The sequence below is a fragment of the Salvelinus namaycush genome, chromosome 23, assembly GCF_016432855.1.
Source record: "Salvelinus namaycush isolate Seneca chromosome 23, SaNama_1.0, whole genome shotgun sequence".
NCBI lineage: Eukaryota > Metazoa > Chordata > Actinopteri > Salmoniformes > Salmonidae > Salvelinus > Salvelinus namaycush.
The window spans coordinates 14748999-14766746 of NC_052329.1; the positions used below are offsets into that span (position 1 = coordinate 14748999).

Sequence of the window (17748 nt, forward strand, 5' to 3'; positions counted from 1 at the left end):
CAATTGGTACTGCAGACCCTTATGCCAAATTTAGTCAAACGCTTTTTTGCAATCAACAAATGAGAAGACTTTGCCTTTGTTTTGGTTTGTTTGTTTGTCAATTAGGGTGTGCAGTGTGAATACGTGGTCTGTCGTACGGTTATTTGGTAAACCGCTAATTTGACATTTGCTCAATACATTGTTTTCATTGAGCAAATGTACAAGTCTGCTGTTAATGATAATGCAGAGGATTTTCCCAAGGTTGTTGTTGACTCATATCCCACGGTAGTTTTGGGGTCAAATTTGTCTCCACTTTTATGGATTGGGGTGATCAGTCCTCGGTTCCACATATTGGGGAAGATGCCAGAACCGAGGATGATGTTAAATAGTTTAAGTATAGCCAATTGAAATGTGTGGTATATTTTATAATTTCATTAAGGATACCATCAACACCACAGGCCTTTTTGGGTTGGAGGGTTTGTATTTTGTCCTGTAGTTCATTCAATGTAATTGGAGAATCCAGTGGGTTCTGGTAGTCTTTAATAGTTGATTCTAAGATTTGTAATTGATCATGTATATGTTTTTGCTGTTAATTCTTTGTCAAAAAGATTGGAGAAGTGGTTTATCATACATCTCCATTTTGGATAGATAACTCTTTGTGTTGTTGTTTGTTAATTGTGTTCCAATTTTCCCAGAAGTGGTTAGATTCTATTGATTCTTCAATTACATTGAGCTGATTTCTGCCATGCTGTTCCTTCTTTTTCCATAGTGTATTTGTGTATTGTTTTAGTGATTCACCATAGTGAAGGCGTAGACTCAGTTTTTCTGGGTCTCTATGTTTTTGGTTGGATAGATTTCTGAATTTCTTTCTTAGGTTTTTACATTCTTCATCAAACATTTGTCATTGTTGTTAATGTTCTTAGGTTGTCTGCTTGAAATGTTTAGATTTGATAGGAAAGCTGAGAGGTCAAATATACTGTTTAGGCTTTCTACTACCAAGTTTACACCTTCACTATTACAGTGAAATGTTTGTCCAGGAAGTTGTCTGAAAGGGTTTGAATTTGTTTTTGCCTTAACTGTTTTTTGTTAGGTTTCTAGACTAGTTTCCTTCCATTTATAACATTTCTTAATATTGTGCAGTTCCTTTGGCTTTGATGATTGTTGTTCTTTTAGTTATTCAACTTCTTCCTCCCAAAACGTCTCAAATTTGGACGTTCTCATCTTGCATAGTCACTCAGTAAAATAAGGGTTAAATACAAACCGGTAGGGGTAATTATGAGTCAAACTACTGACACACTCTTAGATGTGTTGTGAGTCACATTTTTTTCCATCATTGACTATTATTGTGGTTATTTCTTTCCGGTAACACAGACTCCCCTCCCTCAGAGTATATGGATCCAGCACTTTCCTTACTTTCCATATAGTGGAAAGAACAGTGAGAATAATCATTCAGTAATTCTTCCATCATAAATAGTGATTGGTCTTCAGCATTGGGCCAGAGAGGGGGGAGCATTTGATGTTTGCTCTTTTCTTTCTGCTTTTTAAAAGGAAATGTGGTTCATGACCTTTCTGCTTTTTCCCTTGAAGTTGCTGTCAGTGTTGCCAAGACTGCTGAATACATTACTGTTATCATCAAGGGTGGTTAGCCAGGGCTCGGTAATATAGAAATCATACATGAATCAAAACAATAGTCCTGTTTTGTTGTATAATCAGCACTAGGAAGAGAACCACTCAGAAACTACGAGAACACATGCATAGGCTGCATTTATTCTACTGAGGACCAAGGGCTTTTTGCTGTCAGAGCTGGAAATTATGTGGTGTAAAAACTGAAATAACCATTAGGCTAATGGTCATTAATTGAGGTTTGTGAATAAATCACATTTGTGATGCATTCAAAGAGGTAGCGTCTGTGTTGCTTCTCAGCAACAAACAACAGAGGAGCTAATCTCACCCTTTTCCTAATAACGGTTTCTATGGCGACCTAGGCAGAAGGTAGTGAGTAACGTGAGTCTGTGTTGTCTCTGGTAGAAAAGGGAATGCCACCCAACACAGGAGAAGTCAGTTTGCTAGTGAATAGTAAAGAAGTCTAAACGCTAGCCACCTGTGACTAAATGAACTCTAATTGATGGCCACCTGCGTCCACCTGTCCTATGGTAATTCTCCTATGTATAGATGGACTGTGGTATGGGGTCACTCTATAGATGAAGTGTGCTCACTCAATGTCTTATTTCTGACTATGTAGAGAGAACATATGTCCTTCCCATCATACATAACCTTATAGAAAGGATAGAAAGTGTTTCAAAGTGATTTCCAGAAGCATCTATTTAATCTCTGTTAACATCACAGTGAATGTGACTCGTCTCTCTCAAGTGAGAACCCACGTATTGACTTTGGAGGTTAGTCACCCACTGTGAGATGTTGTGTCGGGGAGCTGTGAGCTACAGAGTTTCCCAGAGATGAGGCGGTCAAAGTGGAGAGGTGGATGGAAAGCTACAGAGTTTCCCAGAGATGAGGCGGTCAAAGTGGAGAGGTGGATGGAAAGCTACAGAGTTTCCCATAGATGAGGTGGGTGGAGTGGAGGGGTGGAGGGAACGCTACAGAGTTTCCCAGAGATGAGGTGGGTGGAGTGGAGGGGTGGAGGGAACGCTACAGAGTTTCCCAGAGATGAGGTGGGTGGAGTGGAGCGGTGGAGGGAACGCTACAGAGTTTCCCAGAGATGAGGTGGGTGGAGTGGAGCGGAGGAGGGAAAGCTACAGAGTTTCCCAGAGATGAGGTGGGTGGAGTGGAGCGGTGGAGGGAAAGCTACAGAGTTTCCCAGAGATGAGGCGGGTGGAGTGGTGGAGGGAAAGCTACAGAGTTTCCCAGAGATGAGGCGGGTGGAGTGGTGGAGGGAAAGCTACAGAGTTTCCCAGAGATGAGGCGGGTGGAGTGGTGGAGGGAAAGCTACAGAGTTTCCCAGAGATAAGGTGGGTGGAGTGGAGGGGTGGAGGGAAAGCTACAGAGTTTGCCAGAGATGAGGTGGGTGGAGTGGAGCGGTGGAGGGAGAGCTACAGAGTTTCCCAGAGATGAGGTGGGTGGAGTGGAGCGGTGGAGGGAGAGCTACAGAGTTTCCCAGAGATGAGGTGGGTGGAGTGGAGCGGAGGAGGGAGAGCTACAGAGTTTCCCAGAGATGAGGTGGGTGGAGTGGAGCGGTGGAGGGAGAGCTACAGAGTTTCCCAGAGATGAGGCGGGCGGAGTGGAGAGGTGGAGGGAGAGCTACAGAGTTTCCCAGAGATGAGGCAGGCGGAGTGGAGAGGTGGAGGGAGAGCTACAGAGTTTCCCAGAGATGAGGCGGGAAGAGTGGAGCAGTGGAGGGAGAGCTACAGAGTTTCCCAAAGATGAGGCGGACGGAGTGGAGCGGTGGAGGGAGAGCTACAGAGTTTCCCAAAGATGAGGCGGACGGAGTGGAGCGGTGGAGGGTGAGCTACAGAGTTTCCCAGAGATGAGGCGGGCGGAGTGGAGCGGTGGAGGGTGAGCTACAGAGTTTCCCAGATATGAGGTGGGTGGAGTGGAGCGGTGGAGGGAGAGCTACAGAGTTTCCCAGAGATGAGGTGGGTGGAGTGGAGCGGTGGAGGGAGAGCTACAGAGTTTCCCAGAGATGAGGTGGGTGGAGTGGAGCGGTGGAGGGAGAGCTACAGAGCTAAAGCACACAGCTTGCTGGAGATTTTGTTAGTTAGGGCTTCCTTGAAGCTTCGTTAAGGATGTGGGAGGTGTTGCGTGGCCCTACATGCCTGCCGAACGCACATCTAACAAGCATGTTGATTAGTCAGGGTGAAATGGTGACGCGATTCAGCAGAGTTGGAGAAAAGCAGAGGAGGGAATCTCCCTTTATATTATCCCCCCAAACAGATGACAACATGGATGACAGATAGGGCCCTGAGACTGAATAGGGCCTGGAGTTTAGAGGTCAAGTAGTAAGTAATCTAGGTTACCCAGAAGTAAAATTCTCACAAAAGTTGTCACTTCCCGTTTACATGTGAATCTTTCCACGAGAGATTAAGTAGTACGAAAAAACGTAGGGCCTTATGAATATTATTGTTATGATGGGAACTGCTCAGACAGTTCTAAAACAGTATAGTTGTCAAAGACTAACCATCCTCATTGGTTCATAGAACACACCTGCTAACGAATAGCAAATTGAGCCGCAATGCAGGTTAATTACCCACAAACACCTCTGGACCAACCTGTTGCCATGACGACCAGACAGCGGTCATGGCAATTGCATCTTTATAAGATTGTTTCTTATGGTGTTTACATTATTACTTTTACTTGTTAGAATAATTGCTTCATGTGTAAACGCTATTGTTTGACTTTCCTCTTCTACTCTCAGTAGGGCCATTCAGCAGGCTGCCTGTCATCATGGTGTCTGATTGAGTCAAATGCCAGAGAATCTCTAATTACTGAGCTCTTCAATGTGCCAGAGGCCTGATAAATCTGTTTAATAGTGACAGTTTGGTAATTATAAAAAAAAAAAATACTTATCTATTTTTTACTTAACACTTATTTTTCTTAAAACTGCATTGTTGGTTAAGGGCTTGTAAGTAAGAATTTCACTGTAAGGTCTACACCTGCTGTATTCGGCGCATGTGACAAATACAATTTGATTTGATTTGAATTAAGGGTTTATCACTGTTTAAAAACTGCATATTGGCACAAACTAGATTTTGCCATAAACGATCAATCAATCGATCAATCAATTTAGCAACTTGAGTGGCATTGACTGCCAGGAAAGTCTTTGAAATGCAATGACAAGAATGCTTATAGAATAGTTAATTAGACTTCCACAAATGCAGCCAGGGGAAATCTGCAGTTCAAACAATAACAAAGTGGCCACCACGCCACTGTTTTGGTAAAAAGCTGAGGGATGGGGCTAGAGAAATGTAACCACTCTGAAATTCTTAGACAGTGCTATTATGTCTATAGTGGAGTAAAACTAGCTTTTTTCACATCATGACGTGTGGAGGAAGCAAACACATCACAACAACAACCACAAAAACATCAGTCTGGATATTGGGAGGGTGTGGCAGACACTGTTGAGCTCTTTAAATGAAGGACCTCTAATAATGAGCAGAGCTGCAGAGAGAGAGTAAGATTGGATGGAATAGAGATCGCGAGAGAGGGGGAGAGAGAGCGAGAGAGAGAGAGAGAGAACAGATGCAGTGTTGGGAGGGAGCGAGGGAGGGAGCGAGGGAGGGCTGGTATTGCGGACGATGAGTCACCTAGCCAGAATATTTATAGAAAGACCAGGAGAGGAGGGGGCTTTAATTGAGCAAGACAAATTCCTCATAAAACATAAAACATCTCTGAATGCGCACACACACACACACACACACACACACACACACACACACACACACACACACACACACACACACACACACACACACACACACACACACACACACACACACACACACACACACACACACACACACACACACACACACACACATAAATACAATGGTATGAAACATTCAACAAAACCTGCCAGACTTTCTGTTCCTCTGTGCAGTGCATTTGAGTATTTTGTAAAGTCTGCTCTTGAAATGTCAGCTGCTGATTGATGCATTGAACTGCAGGTTAACAAAAAACTAAATAATTCAGTCAACATTCATACCAGTTATAGATTATGGCAATATGTCTATATGAATGCAGCTGCCACTTTATTGAAGCCATTGGAGGCAGTTTATCAAAACGCACTATACACTTTATTACGGCGACAGGTTCAGTACACATCAATCAATCAATCAAGTTTATTTTATATAGCCCTTCGTACATCAGCTAATATCTCGAAGTGCTGTACAGAAACCCAGCCTAAAACCCCAAACAGCAAGCAATGCAGGTGTAGCACACATCACTGCATTCTGTGTCAGAAAGTAGGCGGGCCCCCTTTGAAGTCTCGTAGATCGATGCATTGCACTCTTTTTGTTTATAAAGCACTCTTGCACAAACTTCCGCCATACCGTACTTCATTATTAACCTGAATTTATTTATTTTATGATTGTATTTTGAATCTCTGTTTTACTTTCGTAATGTATTGATGTGCATATTTATGTGATCTACCAGACCCGGTCTCAGGAATTGTCACGTTCCTGACCTGTTTTCTGTTGTTTTTGTATGTGTTTAGTTGGTCAGGGCGTGAGTTGGGGTGGGCATTCTATGTTATGTGTTTCTATGTTGGGTTAAATGTGTTGCCTGATATGGTTCTCAATTAGAGGCAGGTGTTTGACGTTTCCTCTGATTGAGAACCATATTAAGGTAGGCTGTTCTCACTGTTTGTTTGTGGGTGATTGTCGCTGTGTCTGTGTTTTGTTGCACCACACGGTATGTCTCGTTCGTTCATTCGTTTTTCCTGTTCGTGCGTTCTTCGTGTTTATGTAGTTCTCATGTTCAGGTCTGTTTAACGTCGTTTGTTGTTTTATAGTTTATTCAAGTGTTCTTCGTGTTTCGTCTTGTTTAATAAATCATTTATGTCTACATACCTCGCTGCGTGTTGGTCCGATCCATGCTCGTCCGAGGAGGAGGAATATGACGAACGTTACAGAATCACCCACCAACAAAGGATCAAGCAGCGGGGTAACGGGCAGCAGCAGCAGCAGCGGGACCAGGAGAAATGGACATGGGAGGACGAGCTGGACGGAAAAGGACCCTGGGCAGAGCCAGAGGAGTATCGCCGCCCCAAAGCAGAGCTGGAGGCAGCAAAAGCAGAGAGGCGGCGTTTCGAGGAGCTAGCTCGGCAGCAGGAGCCGGATCTGGGTTACACCACTTGGGAGGAAATAGACAGGTGGTCGGTTGGAGCAATGTGCAGAGGGATACCGGCGAATGAGGTTAGCACGACGACGCGGTAAGAAGCCCGTGAAGAAACCCCAAAAATTTATGGGGGGGGGGGGGGGGGGGGGCTAAAGGGTAGTGTGGTGAAGGCAGGTAGGAAACCTGCGCCCACTTCCCATGCTTACCGTGGAGAGCGGGAGTACGGGCAGACACCGTGTTATGCGGAAGAGCGCACGGTGCCTCCTGTACGTGTGCATAGCCCGGTGCGGGTTATTCCACCTCCCCGCACTGGCCGGGCTAGATTGAGCATTGAGCCAAGTGCCATGAAGCCGGCTCTACATATCTGGCCTCCAGTACGTCTCCTTGGGCCGGTGTACATGGCACCAGCCTTACGCATGGTGTCCCCGGTTCGCCTACACAGCCCAGTGCGGGTTATTCCACCTCCCCGCACTGGACGGGCTACGGGGAGCATTCAACCAGGTAAGGTTGGGCAGGCTCGGTGCTCAAGGGAGCCAGTACGCCTGCACGTTCCGGTTTATCCGGCGCCACCTTCCCGCCCCAGCCCAGTACCACCAGTGCCTACACCACACACCAGGCTTCCAGTGCGTCTCCAGAGCCCTGTTCCTCCTCCACGCACTCTCCCTGTGGTGCGTGTCTCCAGCCCAGTGCCTCCAGTTCCGGCACCACGCACCAAGCCTCCTGTGCGTCTCCAGAGCCCTGTACGCACTGATCCTTCTCCCCGCACTCGCCCTGAGGTGCGTGCCCTCAGTCCGGTACCACCAGTTCCGGCACCACGCACCAGGCCTATAGTGCGCTTTGAGAAACCAGTGTGCCCTGTTCCTGCTCCCCGCACTAGCCTTATGGTGCGTGTCTCCAGCCCAGTACCACCAGTTCCGGCACCACGCACCAAGCCTCCTGTGCGTCTCCAGAGCCCTGTGCGCACTGTTCCTTCTCCCCGCACTCGCCCTGAGGTGCGTGCCCTCAGTCCGGTACCACCAGTTCCGGCACCACGCACCAGGCCTATAGTGCGCTTTGAGAAACCAGTGTGCCCTGTTCCTGCTCCCCGCACTAGCCTTGAGGTGCGTGTCTCCAGTCCGGTACCACCAGTTCCGGCACCACGCACCAGGCCTACTGTGCGCCTCAGCAGGTCAGAGTCGGCCGTTCTGCCCAGCGCCATCTGAGCCATCCGTCTGCCCAGCGCCATCTGAGCCATCCGTCTGCCCAGCGCCATCTGAGCCATCCGTCTGCCCAGCGCCATCTGAGCCATCCGTCTGCCCCGAGCCATTAGAGCCGCCCGTCTGTCCCGAGCCGTCAGAGCCGTTCGTCAGTCAGGAGCCGCTAGAGCCGTCCGTCAGTCAGGAGCCGCTAGAGCCGTCCGTCAGTCAGGAGCCGCTAGAGCCGTCCGTCAGTCAGGAGCCGCTAGAGCCGCCAGCCAGTCAGGAGCTGCCAGAGCCGCCAGCCAGTCAGGAGCTGCCAGAGCCGCCAGCCAGTCAGGAGCTGCCAGAGCCGCCAGCCAGTCAGGAGCTGCCAGAGCCGCCAGCCAGTCAGGAGCTGCCAGAGCCGCCAGCCAGTCAGGAGCTGCCAGAGCCGCCATCCAGTCATGAGCTGCCCTTCAGTCATGAGCTGCCCTCCAGTCATGAGCTGCCCTCCAGTCATGAGCTGCCCTCCAGTCATGAGCTGCCCTCCAGTCATGAGCTGCCCTCCAGTCATGAGCTGCCCTCCAGTCATGAGCTGCCCTCCAGTCATGAGCTGCCATATAGTCCGGAGCTGCATCTAGTCCGAAGCAACCATTCAGTCCAGAGCTGCCTCTCTGTCCGGAGCTGCCCTTCAGTCCAGAGTTGCCCCTCTGTCCTGAGCTACCCCTCTGTCCTGAGCTACCCCTCTGTCCTGAGCTACCCCTCTGTCCTGAGCTACCCCTCTGTCCTGAGCTACCCCTCTGTCCTGAGCTACCCCTCTGTCCTGAGCTACCTCTCTGTCCTGGGCTACCTCTCTGTCCTGAGTTGTCTCCTCTATTTAGGAGGGGCCTTGGTGAAGGTTCCTGGACCAGGGTCGGGGGCGAGGGTCGCCACTCAAGGGACGCTAAGGAGGGGGACAAAGACAATGGTGGAGTGGTGTCCTCGTCCTGCGCCGGAGCCGCCACCGCGGACAGATGCCCACCCAGACCCTCCCCTTGAGTTTTAGGGGTGCGCCCGGAGTTCGCACCTTGAGGGGGGGGGTTCTGTCACGTTCCTGACCTGTTTTCTGTTGTTTTTGTATGCGTTTAGTTGGTCAGGGCGTGAGTTGGGGTGGGCATTCTATGTTATGTGTTTCTATGTTGGGTTAAATGTGTTGCCTGATATGGTTCTCAATTAGAGGCAGGTGTTTGACGTTTCCTCTGATTGAGAACCATATTAAGGTAGGCTGTTCTCACTGTTTGTTTGTGGGTGATTGTCGCTGTGTCTGTGTTTTGTTGCACCACACGGTATGTCTCGTTCGTTCATTCGTTTTTCCTGTTCGTGCGTTCTTCGTGTTTATGTAGTTCTCATGTTCAGGTCTGTTTAACGTCGTTTGTTGTTTTATAGTTTATTCAAGTGTTCTTCGTGTTTCGTCTTGTTTAATAAATCATTTATGTCTACATACCTCGCTGCGTGTTGGTCCGATCCATGCTCGTCCGAGGAGGAGGAATATGACGAACGTTACAGGAATGGCTCAGTGGATATCGAACTCTTGAGATTCCTTCGATATCCACTGAGTAAGGTAAATCTGGTTATAGTCTACAATAATCTACAAAACTCTCTAGTGTATTGATGTGTATATTTACAGTGCCTTCAGAAAGTATTCATACCCCTTAACACATTTTGTTGTGTTACATCCTGAATTCAAAACAGGCTTTGCACACTTGGATTGTACAATATTTGTCCATTATTATATTCAAAATCCTTCAACCTCTGTCAAATTGGTTGTTGATCATTGCTACAGTACACAACCATTTTCAGGTCTTGCCATAGATTTTCAAGTAGATTTAAGTCAAAACTGTAACTCGGCCACTCAGGAACGTTCACTGTCTTCTTGGTAATCAACTCCAGCGTAGATTTGGCCTTGTGTTTTAGGTTATTGTCCTGCTGAAAATTGAATTAATCTCCCAGTGTCTGGTGGTGTCACACCCTGATCTTTTTCACATGGTCTTTGTGCTTGTCTCCACCCCCTCCAGGTGTCTCCCATCTTCCCCCAGTGCATTTATACCTGTGTTCTCTGTTTGTCTGTTGCCAGTTCATCTTGTCAAGCCTACCAGCGTGTTTTTTCCATGCTCCTGTTTTTCCTAGTCTCTGTTTTCTAGCCCTCCCGGTTCCGACCTTTTCTGCCTGCCCTGACCTCAAGCCCGCCTGCCGCCCGGTACCTTTCGGACTCTGACCTATTGCCTGCCCCTTGTATTTTAATAAATATCAGAGACTCAAACCATCTGCCTCCTGTGTCTGCATCTGGGTCTCGCCCTGTGTCCTTATATGTGGGAAGCAGACTGAACCAGGTTTTCATCTAGTATTTTGCCTGTGCTTAGCTCCATTCTGTTTCCTTTATATCCTGAAAAACTCCTGATTACAAGGATACCCATAACATGATGCAGCCACCACTGTGCTTGGAAATATGGATAATGGTGCTCAGTAATGTGTTGTATTGGATTTGCCATAAACATAAAACGTGTTTCTTCAGAATTATTTTTTTTTTGCAGTATTACAGTATTACAGTATTAGTGCCTGGTTACAAACAGGATGCATGTTTTGGATTATTTTTTATTCTGTACAGGCTTCCTTCTTTTCACTCTGTCAATTGGGTTAGTATTGTGGAGTAACTACAATGTTGTTGATCCATTGTCAGTTTTCTCCTATCACAACAATTAACGTCGGTAACTATTTAAAAATGAATATAAATTAATATCAGTTTTCTCCTATCACAGCCATTAAACTCTGTAACTGTTTTAAAGTCACCATTGCCCTCATGATGAAATCCCTGAGTGGTTTCCTTCCTCTCCGGCAACTGAGTTAGGAAGGACGCCTCTATCTTTGTAGTGACTGGGTGTATTGATACACCATCCAAAGTGTGATTAATAACTTCACCATGCTCAAAGGGCTGTTCAATGTATGTATTTTTTTTATCCATCTACCAATAGGTGCCCTTCTTTGCGAGGCATTGGAAAACCTCCCTGGTCTTTGTGGTTGAATCTGTATTTGAATATATAATTATTTAAATTTTTTAAATTGTAACCTTTATTTAACTAGGCAAGTCAGTTTAGAACAAATTCTTATTTACAATGACGGCCTACCCCGGCCAAACCCGGACAATGCTGGGCCAATTGTGCGCCGCACTATGGGACTCCCAATCACGGCCCGGTTGTGATACAGCCTGGATTTGAAACAGGGTGTCTGTAGTGACGCCTGCAGTGCCTTAGAGATGCAGTGCTTTAGACCGCTGCACCACTCGGGAGCCCACTGCTGGACTGAGGGACCTTACAGATAATTGTATGTGTGGGGTTGTCAATCAAAAATCATGTTAAACAATATTATTGCACACATAGTGAATCCATGCAACTTATTATGTGACTTGTTAAGCAAAGCTTTACTCCTGAACTTATTTAAGCTTGCCATAACAAATGGGTTGAATACTTATTGACTCAACACATTTCATATTTTCATTTTTTATTACATTTTTTATTAATTTGTACAAATTTCAAAAAAAATATTTCCACTTTGACATGATGTGGTATTGTGTAGGCCAGTAACAAAACGCATGCAGGCTGTAACACAACAAAATGTGGAAAAAGTCTAGGGGTGTGAATACTTTCTGAAGGTACTGTACGTAATTACAAGGCTCATCTGTAAAATAGGTCTCAGCATGACTCCCTGACAAAATAAAGGTCAAATAAATAAACATGTCCTTCAGAGGCAGGGAAGCATATTGCATCATCTGTGTGTATTTTTTATGGTATTGTTATAAACTATAAATACCGCCTCCATTGTTGGTTGTTGGTCCTCTCCACCTCTCTCCCAATACTCTACCTCACCTTCTCCTCCATTGACATAGAGAACAGAAAGGAACCAGTGTGTTTCTGATTTTCTATACTGCTTTCTATACTGTTCATAACAAAGTACATGTTTATTTTAGTACAATATATTTATTATGTTAGTGGCGTGTGTCTGTGAGTGTATAAGGCAAGTGATTATAACAGTGACGTTAACACCTATGTGTCTTTCTACGTTGTGTTGTTGAATGTTGAGAGTGATCAATGATGTTTTGAATGTTTTTGAGTTGACTTCTGTGACTTCTCTGCATGTCTCCACTGCACTGAGACCCCTGTTGCTGAGGGTAACAATGTCACAATGTCTCACTGTGCTATAAGGTATAAAAAGTCAATTGAAAGCCACTTCATATCACCTGCTCCTGAGGGGGCCATCCACCAATGGAGCAACTTCCTTTGTCACTATGGATACTGCTGCTCACAAAAGCCAAGTGGCATTCTCTGCAGAGGAAGTGACAAAGAGCAAATAGATGTGAGAAGAGATTCAATACCAGCAGGTGTGACAGAGTGTACGTGAGAACTTGTGTGCATGTGTTGATGAGAGTTTGAGATGTTGGATGGATGTAAGGTGATGTGTGTATGTTGATGTGCATAGGTCAGTGTGTGTATGCGTGGGATTGCTTGCGTGCACACACACACTGAACACCTAGTCCTGTATAATTGCAGTCATTTTTCTGCCTTGTAATCAAGCGTTTTGTCTGATTCATTGTGTAGCTAGATGCCTGCATGACAGGGAAATACAGGGATTTAATGTTCAGTTTGGCGCTCGATTGGAACTAATTGAATATTGAATATACTTCTGTTAACCCAGTTCAGATAAGCCTGTTCTTGTGACACTTCCCAAATCAAACCCTGCCCAAAAGACAGACAGACAGACAGACAGAGAGAGAGATGTGTATACTATAGATAGAGACAGAGAGAGAGATAAAGGGACAAATGAAGAGGGGGCATCTTTCACCTCTCCTTCGCCCCGTCGCGTGTCTTATAGTCGTTAGATGATAAAGAGAGACAGGGGATGGCGAAGTGGCCCTGGCTCCAGGCTGTGTGGATTCCTATGGCCCAGGAAAGGGGCAAATGTTTCTGTTGCGGGCATTTGTCAGAGCCGCCGGCAGACTGCATCCTGGTAGACAGAAGACAATTGTCTTGTTCCTCCTGCCTAGGGAATAATAAAAGACATTACAGCGTGCCTTCAGCCTGTCAGGAAATACCTGCTTTAGAGAAGCCTCTATGGTGATACACAGTGCATTAGTTTTATTGTCTACCTTATATCTAAGCCCAAGCCAGTTCATCAAAAAGATTTGTATTTTCTGTCTGTTGTTATGGTTATAGTAGTTAAAATCACAACAAATCAGACGCAGAATGTAGATAGATGTAGCAGAGCAAGAGGACTCAATGACGAGGGAGATCATGAGCTGCTTCCAATAACATTAAACATACCATTCTACTCTAACCTAGCCACCCACACAACAAACATACTCACACACAAACACACACCTCAGTCCATTTCATCTGCCTGAGTGATTTATTGATTGAGACTTCCCACCACACTAAGGCCCAGTGGTCCCAAGTGACTGTATGTGTTTGCTACTCTAAAGTAGCTGTAGTCTGCCTATCAGTGTGTAGTCTACTGTCCTCACTCTGCTCTCTCATGCTGAAAATCCTCACTGGCCTAAAAGACAGGTCCCAGATCAGTGAAAGAGCCCCCCCAGGAGACAGACCAAGACGTTATACCGCCATAGGAGACAGACCAACAAGTAAGTCACCCAGCCGTGGCCTCCGAGTGGCGCAGCGGTCTAAGGCACTGCATCGCAGTGCTAGCTGTGTCACTACAGATCCTGGTTTGATTCCAGGCTGTGCCGCAGCCGGCCACGACCGGGAGACGCATGAGGTGGCACACAATTAGCCCAGTGTTGTCCGGGTTAGGGGAGGGTTTGGCTGGCCGGGTTGTCCTTGTCCCATCGCGCTCTAGTGACTTCTGTGCCGGATGCAATGCATGCTGACTCAGTTGCCAGGTGTACGGTGTTTCCTCCGACACATTGGTGTGGCTGGCTTCTGGGTTAAGCGAGCATTGTGTCAAGAAGCAGTGCGTCTTGGCGGGGTCGTGATTTTGGAGGACGCATGGCTCTCCCGAGTCCGTATGGGAGTTGCAGCGACGGGACAAGACTGTAATTACCAATTGGGGAGAAAAAGGGGTAAAAAAAAGTCACCCAGCCACAGGGATTTCAGGGAAGTCGCATGAGAGCAGTATCCTTCTTATCATTTAACATTTTACTATAGACTGGACTGATTTTACCGTTTTCTACACTGTCTCACAGCCACCCAGGGAGCAGAATGTATTGTCTAGACAGTCAGTCTGCACCTCCCCAGCTGGCACATTTGGTTACGTTCTGAGAATGGAAGTGAAAATTTCACCTGTTCTGGGAACGTACATTTTTGGGTTGCAGGAAGGTATGCCACCAGGATGGAGCTAGCATACCTTGTTTTTTTTACGCATACAAAGCTGTTCATTTCAGTATATTTAAACAGACCCAATTCAAAGGAAACAAGCACTCATTAAGATCAGGTGTGGCCAATTAGTGCGGTCAACACATCTGAACACACTTTATAAGATAGAAGATAGAGTTTTGTTGGTGCTGAGAATGGAATGTATATTTTTAATTAACATTCCTAGAAGGTTCTCTGAGCATTACCAAAGTTTTCTTGTGTTTTTTTATGGGAAGTTTTTAACGTTATCTGAACAATTTGAGAAATTACTTTAAATAGAACCATGAGGAACCCTGTAGGAAATGTTATGCTGAAGTACTGAATTTCCCACAGAAGAACGATGTTTGTTAATGTTCTCTGAACTATTAAAGAACATTCCTAATGTCAAAAATTGTAATGAAATTTAAGTATTGTGACGTGGAATCCACATTAATAATAAAAAAATAACGTTTTTTGTCAAGTTCCTTAAATGTGCTGAGAATGTTCCAAAGCCAAGCCACTATCCTGCACCATTCCCAGAAAGTTGTTGGAAGGTTGTATGCAAAATAACCATAGGACAACCATGCTCTCACCAAGCTCTAAGAAACATATGGTTCTGAGAACATTATGTGCTAGCTGTGTCAGTATAATAGCAGAAACCACATTTCATGGGAAACAATGACTTTAGGTTTCATGCTTATCTCGAAGCCTTGAGTCTTCTTGCTGTCATATCCATCACTTATTTTTATAGAGCGATCGTCTTGGGTGTTCAGAGATGATGATTGACACTCTCTAACTGCCGCTGGTATTTTGGGTATCATGGGTTAGGAGGGAGATAAAATCAGGTGGTTGTTTTTCTCATTTCTCACATATCACCAGAAGCGCAATCACACACATGCACACGCACACACACGCAAAGACATGCACACAGGCAAAGACATGCACACAGGCAAAGACATGCACACAGGCAAAGACATGCACACAGGCAAAGACATGCACACAGGCAAAGACATGCACACAGGCAAAGATGTCTGCACACACACACACACATACATTTTATAGCTCTCTTGTGCAAATCTGACCTATGAGTCATGCTGGCTGTACTTCCAGACACCCTCTCTCTCCTTCCCCCCTCCCTCTCGCTCTCTCTTCCTCTCCCCCTCAGGCCATCTCTCTCCTCTCTCAAACTCTAATATCGCTCTCTTTCCTTTCTCTCCCGCTCTCTCTCTGCCCTTCTGTCCCTCCCTCTCTCTCCTTCCATCCCTCTCTCTCTGGTCTCTGGGATCAGACGCTTTCCTAGAGCAGACAGCCGGGGCCTATGCAGCTTCCTGTCTCAATGGGCACTTAGCAATTGCTAGGTGCGCGGCATGTTGAACTGTCAATTAGAGAGACCATAGATCACCGCTACAGGAAGCCAGGCACACTGGGACAAAACCAAAAGGCCTAGTTCTCACAACATTTAACCTCCTCCTTACACACAAGAGGGTCAATTAAATGAACATGTTAGAGGTCTGGAAATAGATCTTGGTGGTCAAATATCTGTTAGTTGTGATATCAATATTAAGCCTCTTTTGACACCTGTGGCATGAGAATGTTGGATAAGGTTGGAATGGGATCAAAAGAAACCAGTAATGTTTGGGAGAAAAGAGACCTAAAATTAATTTGCATATACTGTAGTACAATGGTGGTTTCCTCCACTATCAGCTTGGTTTCAGTTCAGATGGGGATTGGGAGGAGGTTGAATTTCCTCTAAGTTGATTGTGGACTCAGTGGGCTGAAACGGAGCCAAGTTTCTGATGAGAAGTGTCTTTGCATGTGCTTCACTGGAATGAACACAGACACGCATAGTCAATATCCCTCTACGTCTTTTCTTCCTCGTTTCTCCTCCTTGTTGTGGGTATGTGCAGTGTTAAAGTGTAATGTGATGTTTCTTTTGGAAAATTCCTGTGTGACTCCTACCCCAATTACAACTTGTTTGTGTCATCGCAGCAAAGGGATGTCTCTACAAAATGCCAGCTGTGAGCGGGGAGAGATTTATTTTTATCTGAGCCACATCTTTCAGACCAACCAAGCTAACATGGGTCTCCTTCTCTGTGCCAATCACAAAGCATCTGCTAATCACAAAACACCCCCCCATCTCTCAAAATAAAAACATCAAAGCCCAAGACAATGTAAGCATAACAAGCCTGTATTCAGCAAGGCCTATGTTGAAGTGCATCAAGAATCTTAAGACTCCAAGGGAAGCCATTTCTATACCCCAAACAGAATTGAGCGTGTTTTATTGTGTAACATGGCAGAATGGATTCAGGAAAAAGGGAAGCTGTGACTGGGACTGTCAGGGACATGGGGTAAAGAAAGAGAGAGAAATGAAAATATAATATGAGCCCTTTCTAGGCCGACTTACTTTTTGCTTTGTTTTATAGATTTTTCTTGACTCTTCTGGTGGTTTGTTAGCTGATTTAGGCAAAGGAGACGGGGAGGAACAGAAGGAATACATTGGAAGTAATGTGAAGGAAATATGTGGCACCACTGTAGCGTGGTTGTGATGAAGTCCTATTGTGGTCTGTTATGACAGCACTGAATGGAGAAGGAGCACAGAATAGACACTACTGTAGTGTAGTAAACATCATCTGTTAGAAGACTGAGCATTACCTGCACTCTTACAAAAAAATAGTTATTTGGGGTTCTATATAGAACCTTTTGGTTCTTTGGACGAGACTAAAGAACCCTTCTCGAAGTTAAGGTATATATATATATACACTGCTCAAAAAAATAAAGGGAACACTTAAACAACACAATGTAACTCCAAGTCAATCACACTTCTGTGAAATCAAACTGTCCACTTAGGAAGCAACACTGATTGACAATACATTTCACATGCTGTTGTGCAAATGGAATAGACAAAAGGTGGAAATTATAGGCAATTAGCAAGACACCCCCAAAAAAGGAGTGATTCTGCAGGTGGTGACCACTTCTCAGTTCCTATGCTTCCTGGCTGATGTTTTGGTCACTTTTGAATGCTGGCGGTGCTCTCACTCTAGTGGTAGCATGAGACGGAGTCTACAACCCACACAAGTGGCTCAGGTAGTGCAGTTCATCCAGGATGGCACATCAATGCGAGCTGTGGCAAAAAGGTTTGCTGTGTCTGTCAGCGTAGTGTCCAGAGCATGGAGGCGCTACCAGGAGACAGGCCAGTACATCAGGAGACGTGGAGGAGGCCGTAGGAGGGCAACAACCCAGCAGCAGGACCGCTACCTCCGCCTTTGTGCAAGGAGGTGCACTGCCAGCGCCCTGCAAAATGACCTCCAGCAGGCCACAAATGTGCATGTGTCTGCTCAAACGGTCAGAAACAGACTCCATGAGGGTGGTATGAGGGCCCGACGTCCACAGGTGGGGGTTGTGCTTACAGCCCAACACCGTGCAGGACGTTTGGCATTTGCCAGAGA

At 45.9% G+C, this 17748-nt stretch overlaps 1 protein-coding gene across 1 annotated transcript in view; it reads left to right on the plus strand.

The window, feature by feature from the left end:
- The first annotated feature begins 3356 nt into the window (after positions 1 to 3356).
- LOC120018489 (secretogranin-2-like) overlaps positions 3357 to 17748 on the plus strand; it is a 32281-nt gene continuing 17889 nt past the window's right edge. Inside the window, exon 1 of the mRNA XM_038961721.1 lies at positions 3357 to 3437. Coding sequence (XP_038817649.1) covers positions 3357 to 3437 — 81 coding nt within the window. The remainder of the gene's footprint in view (positions 3438 to 17748) is intronic.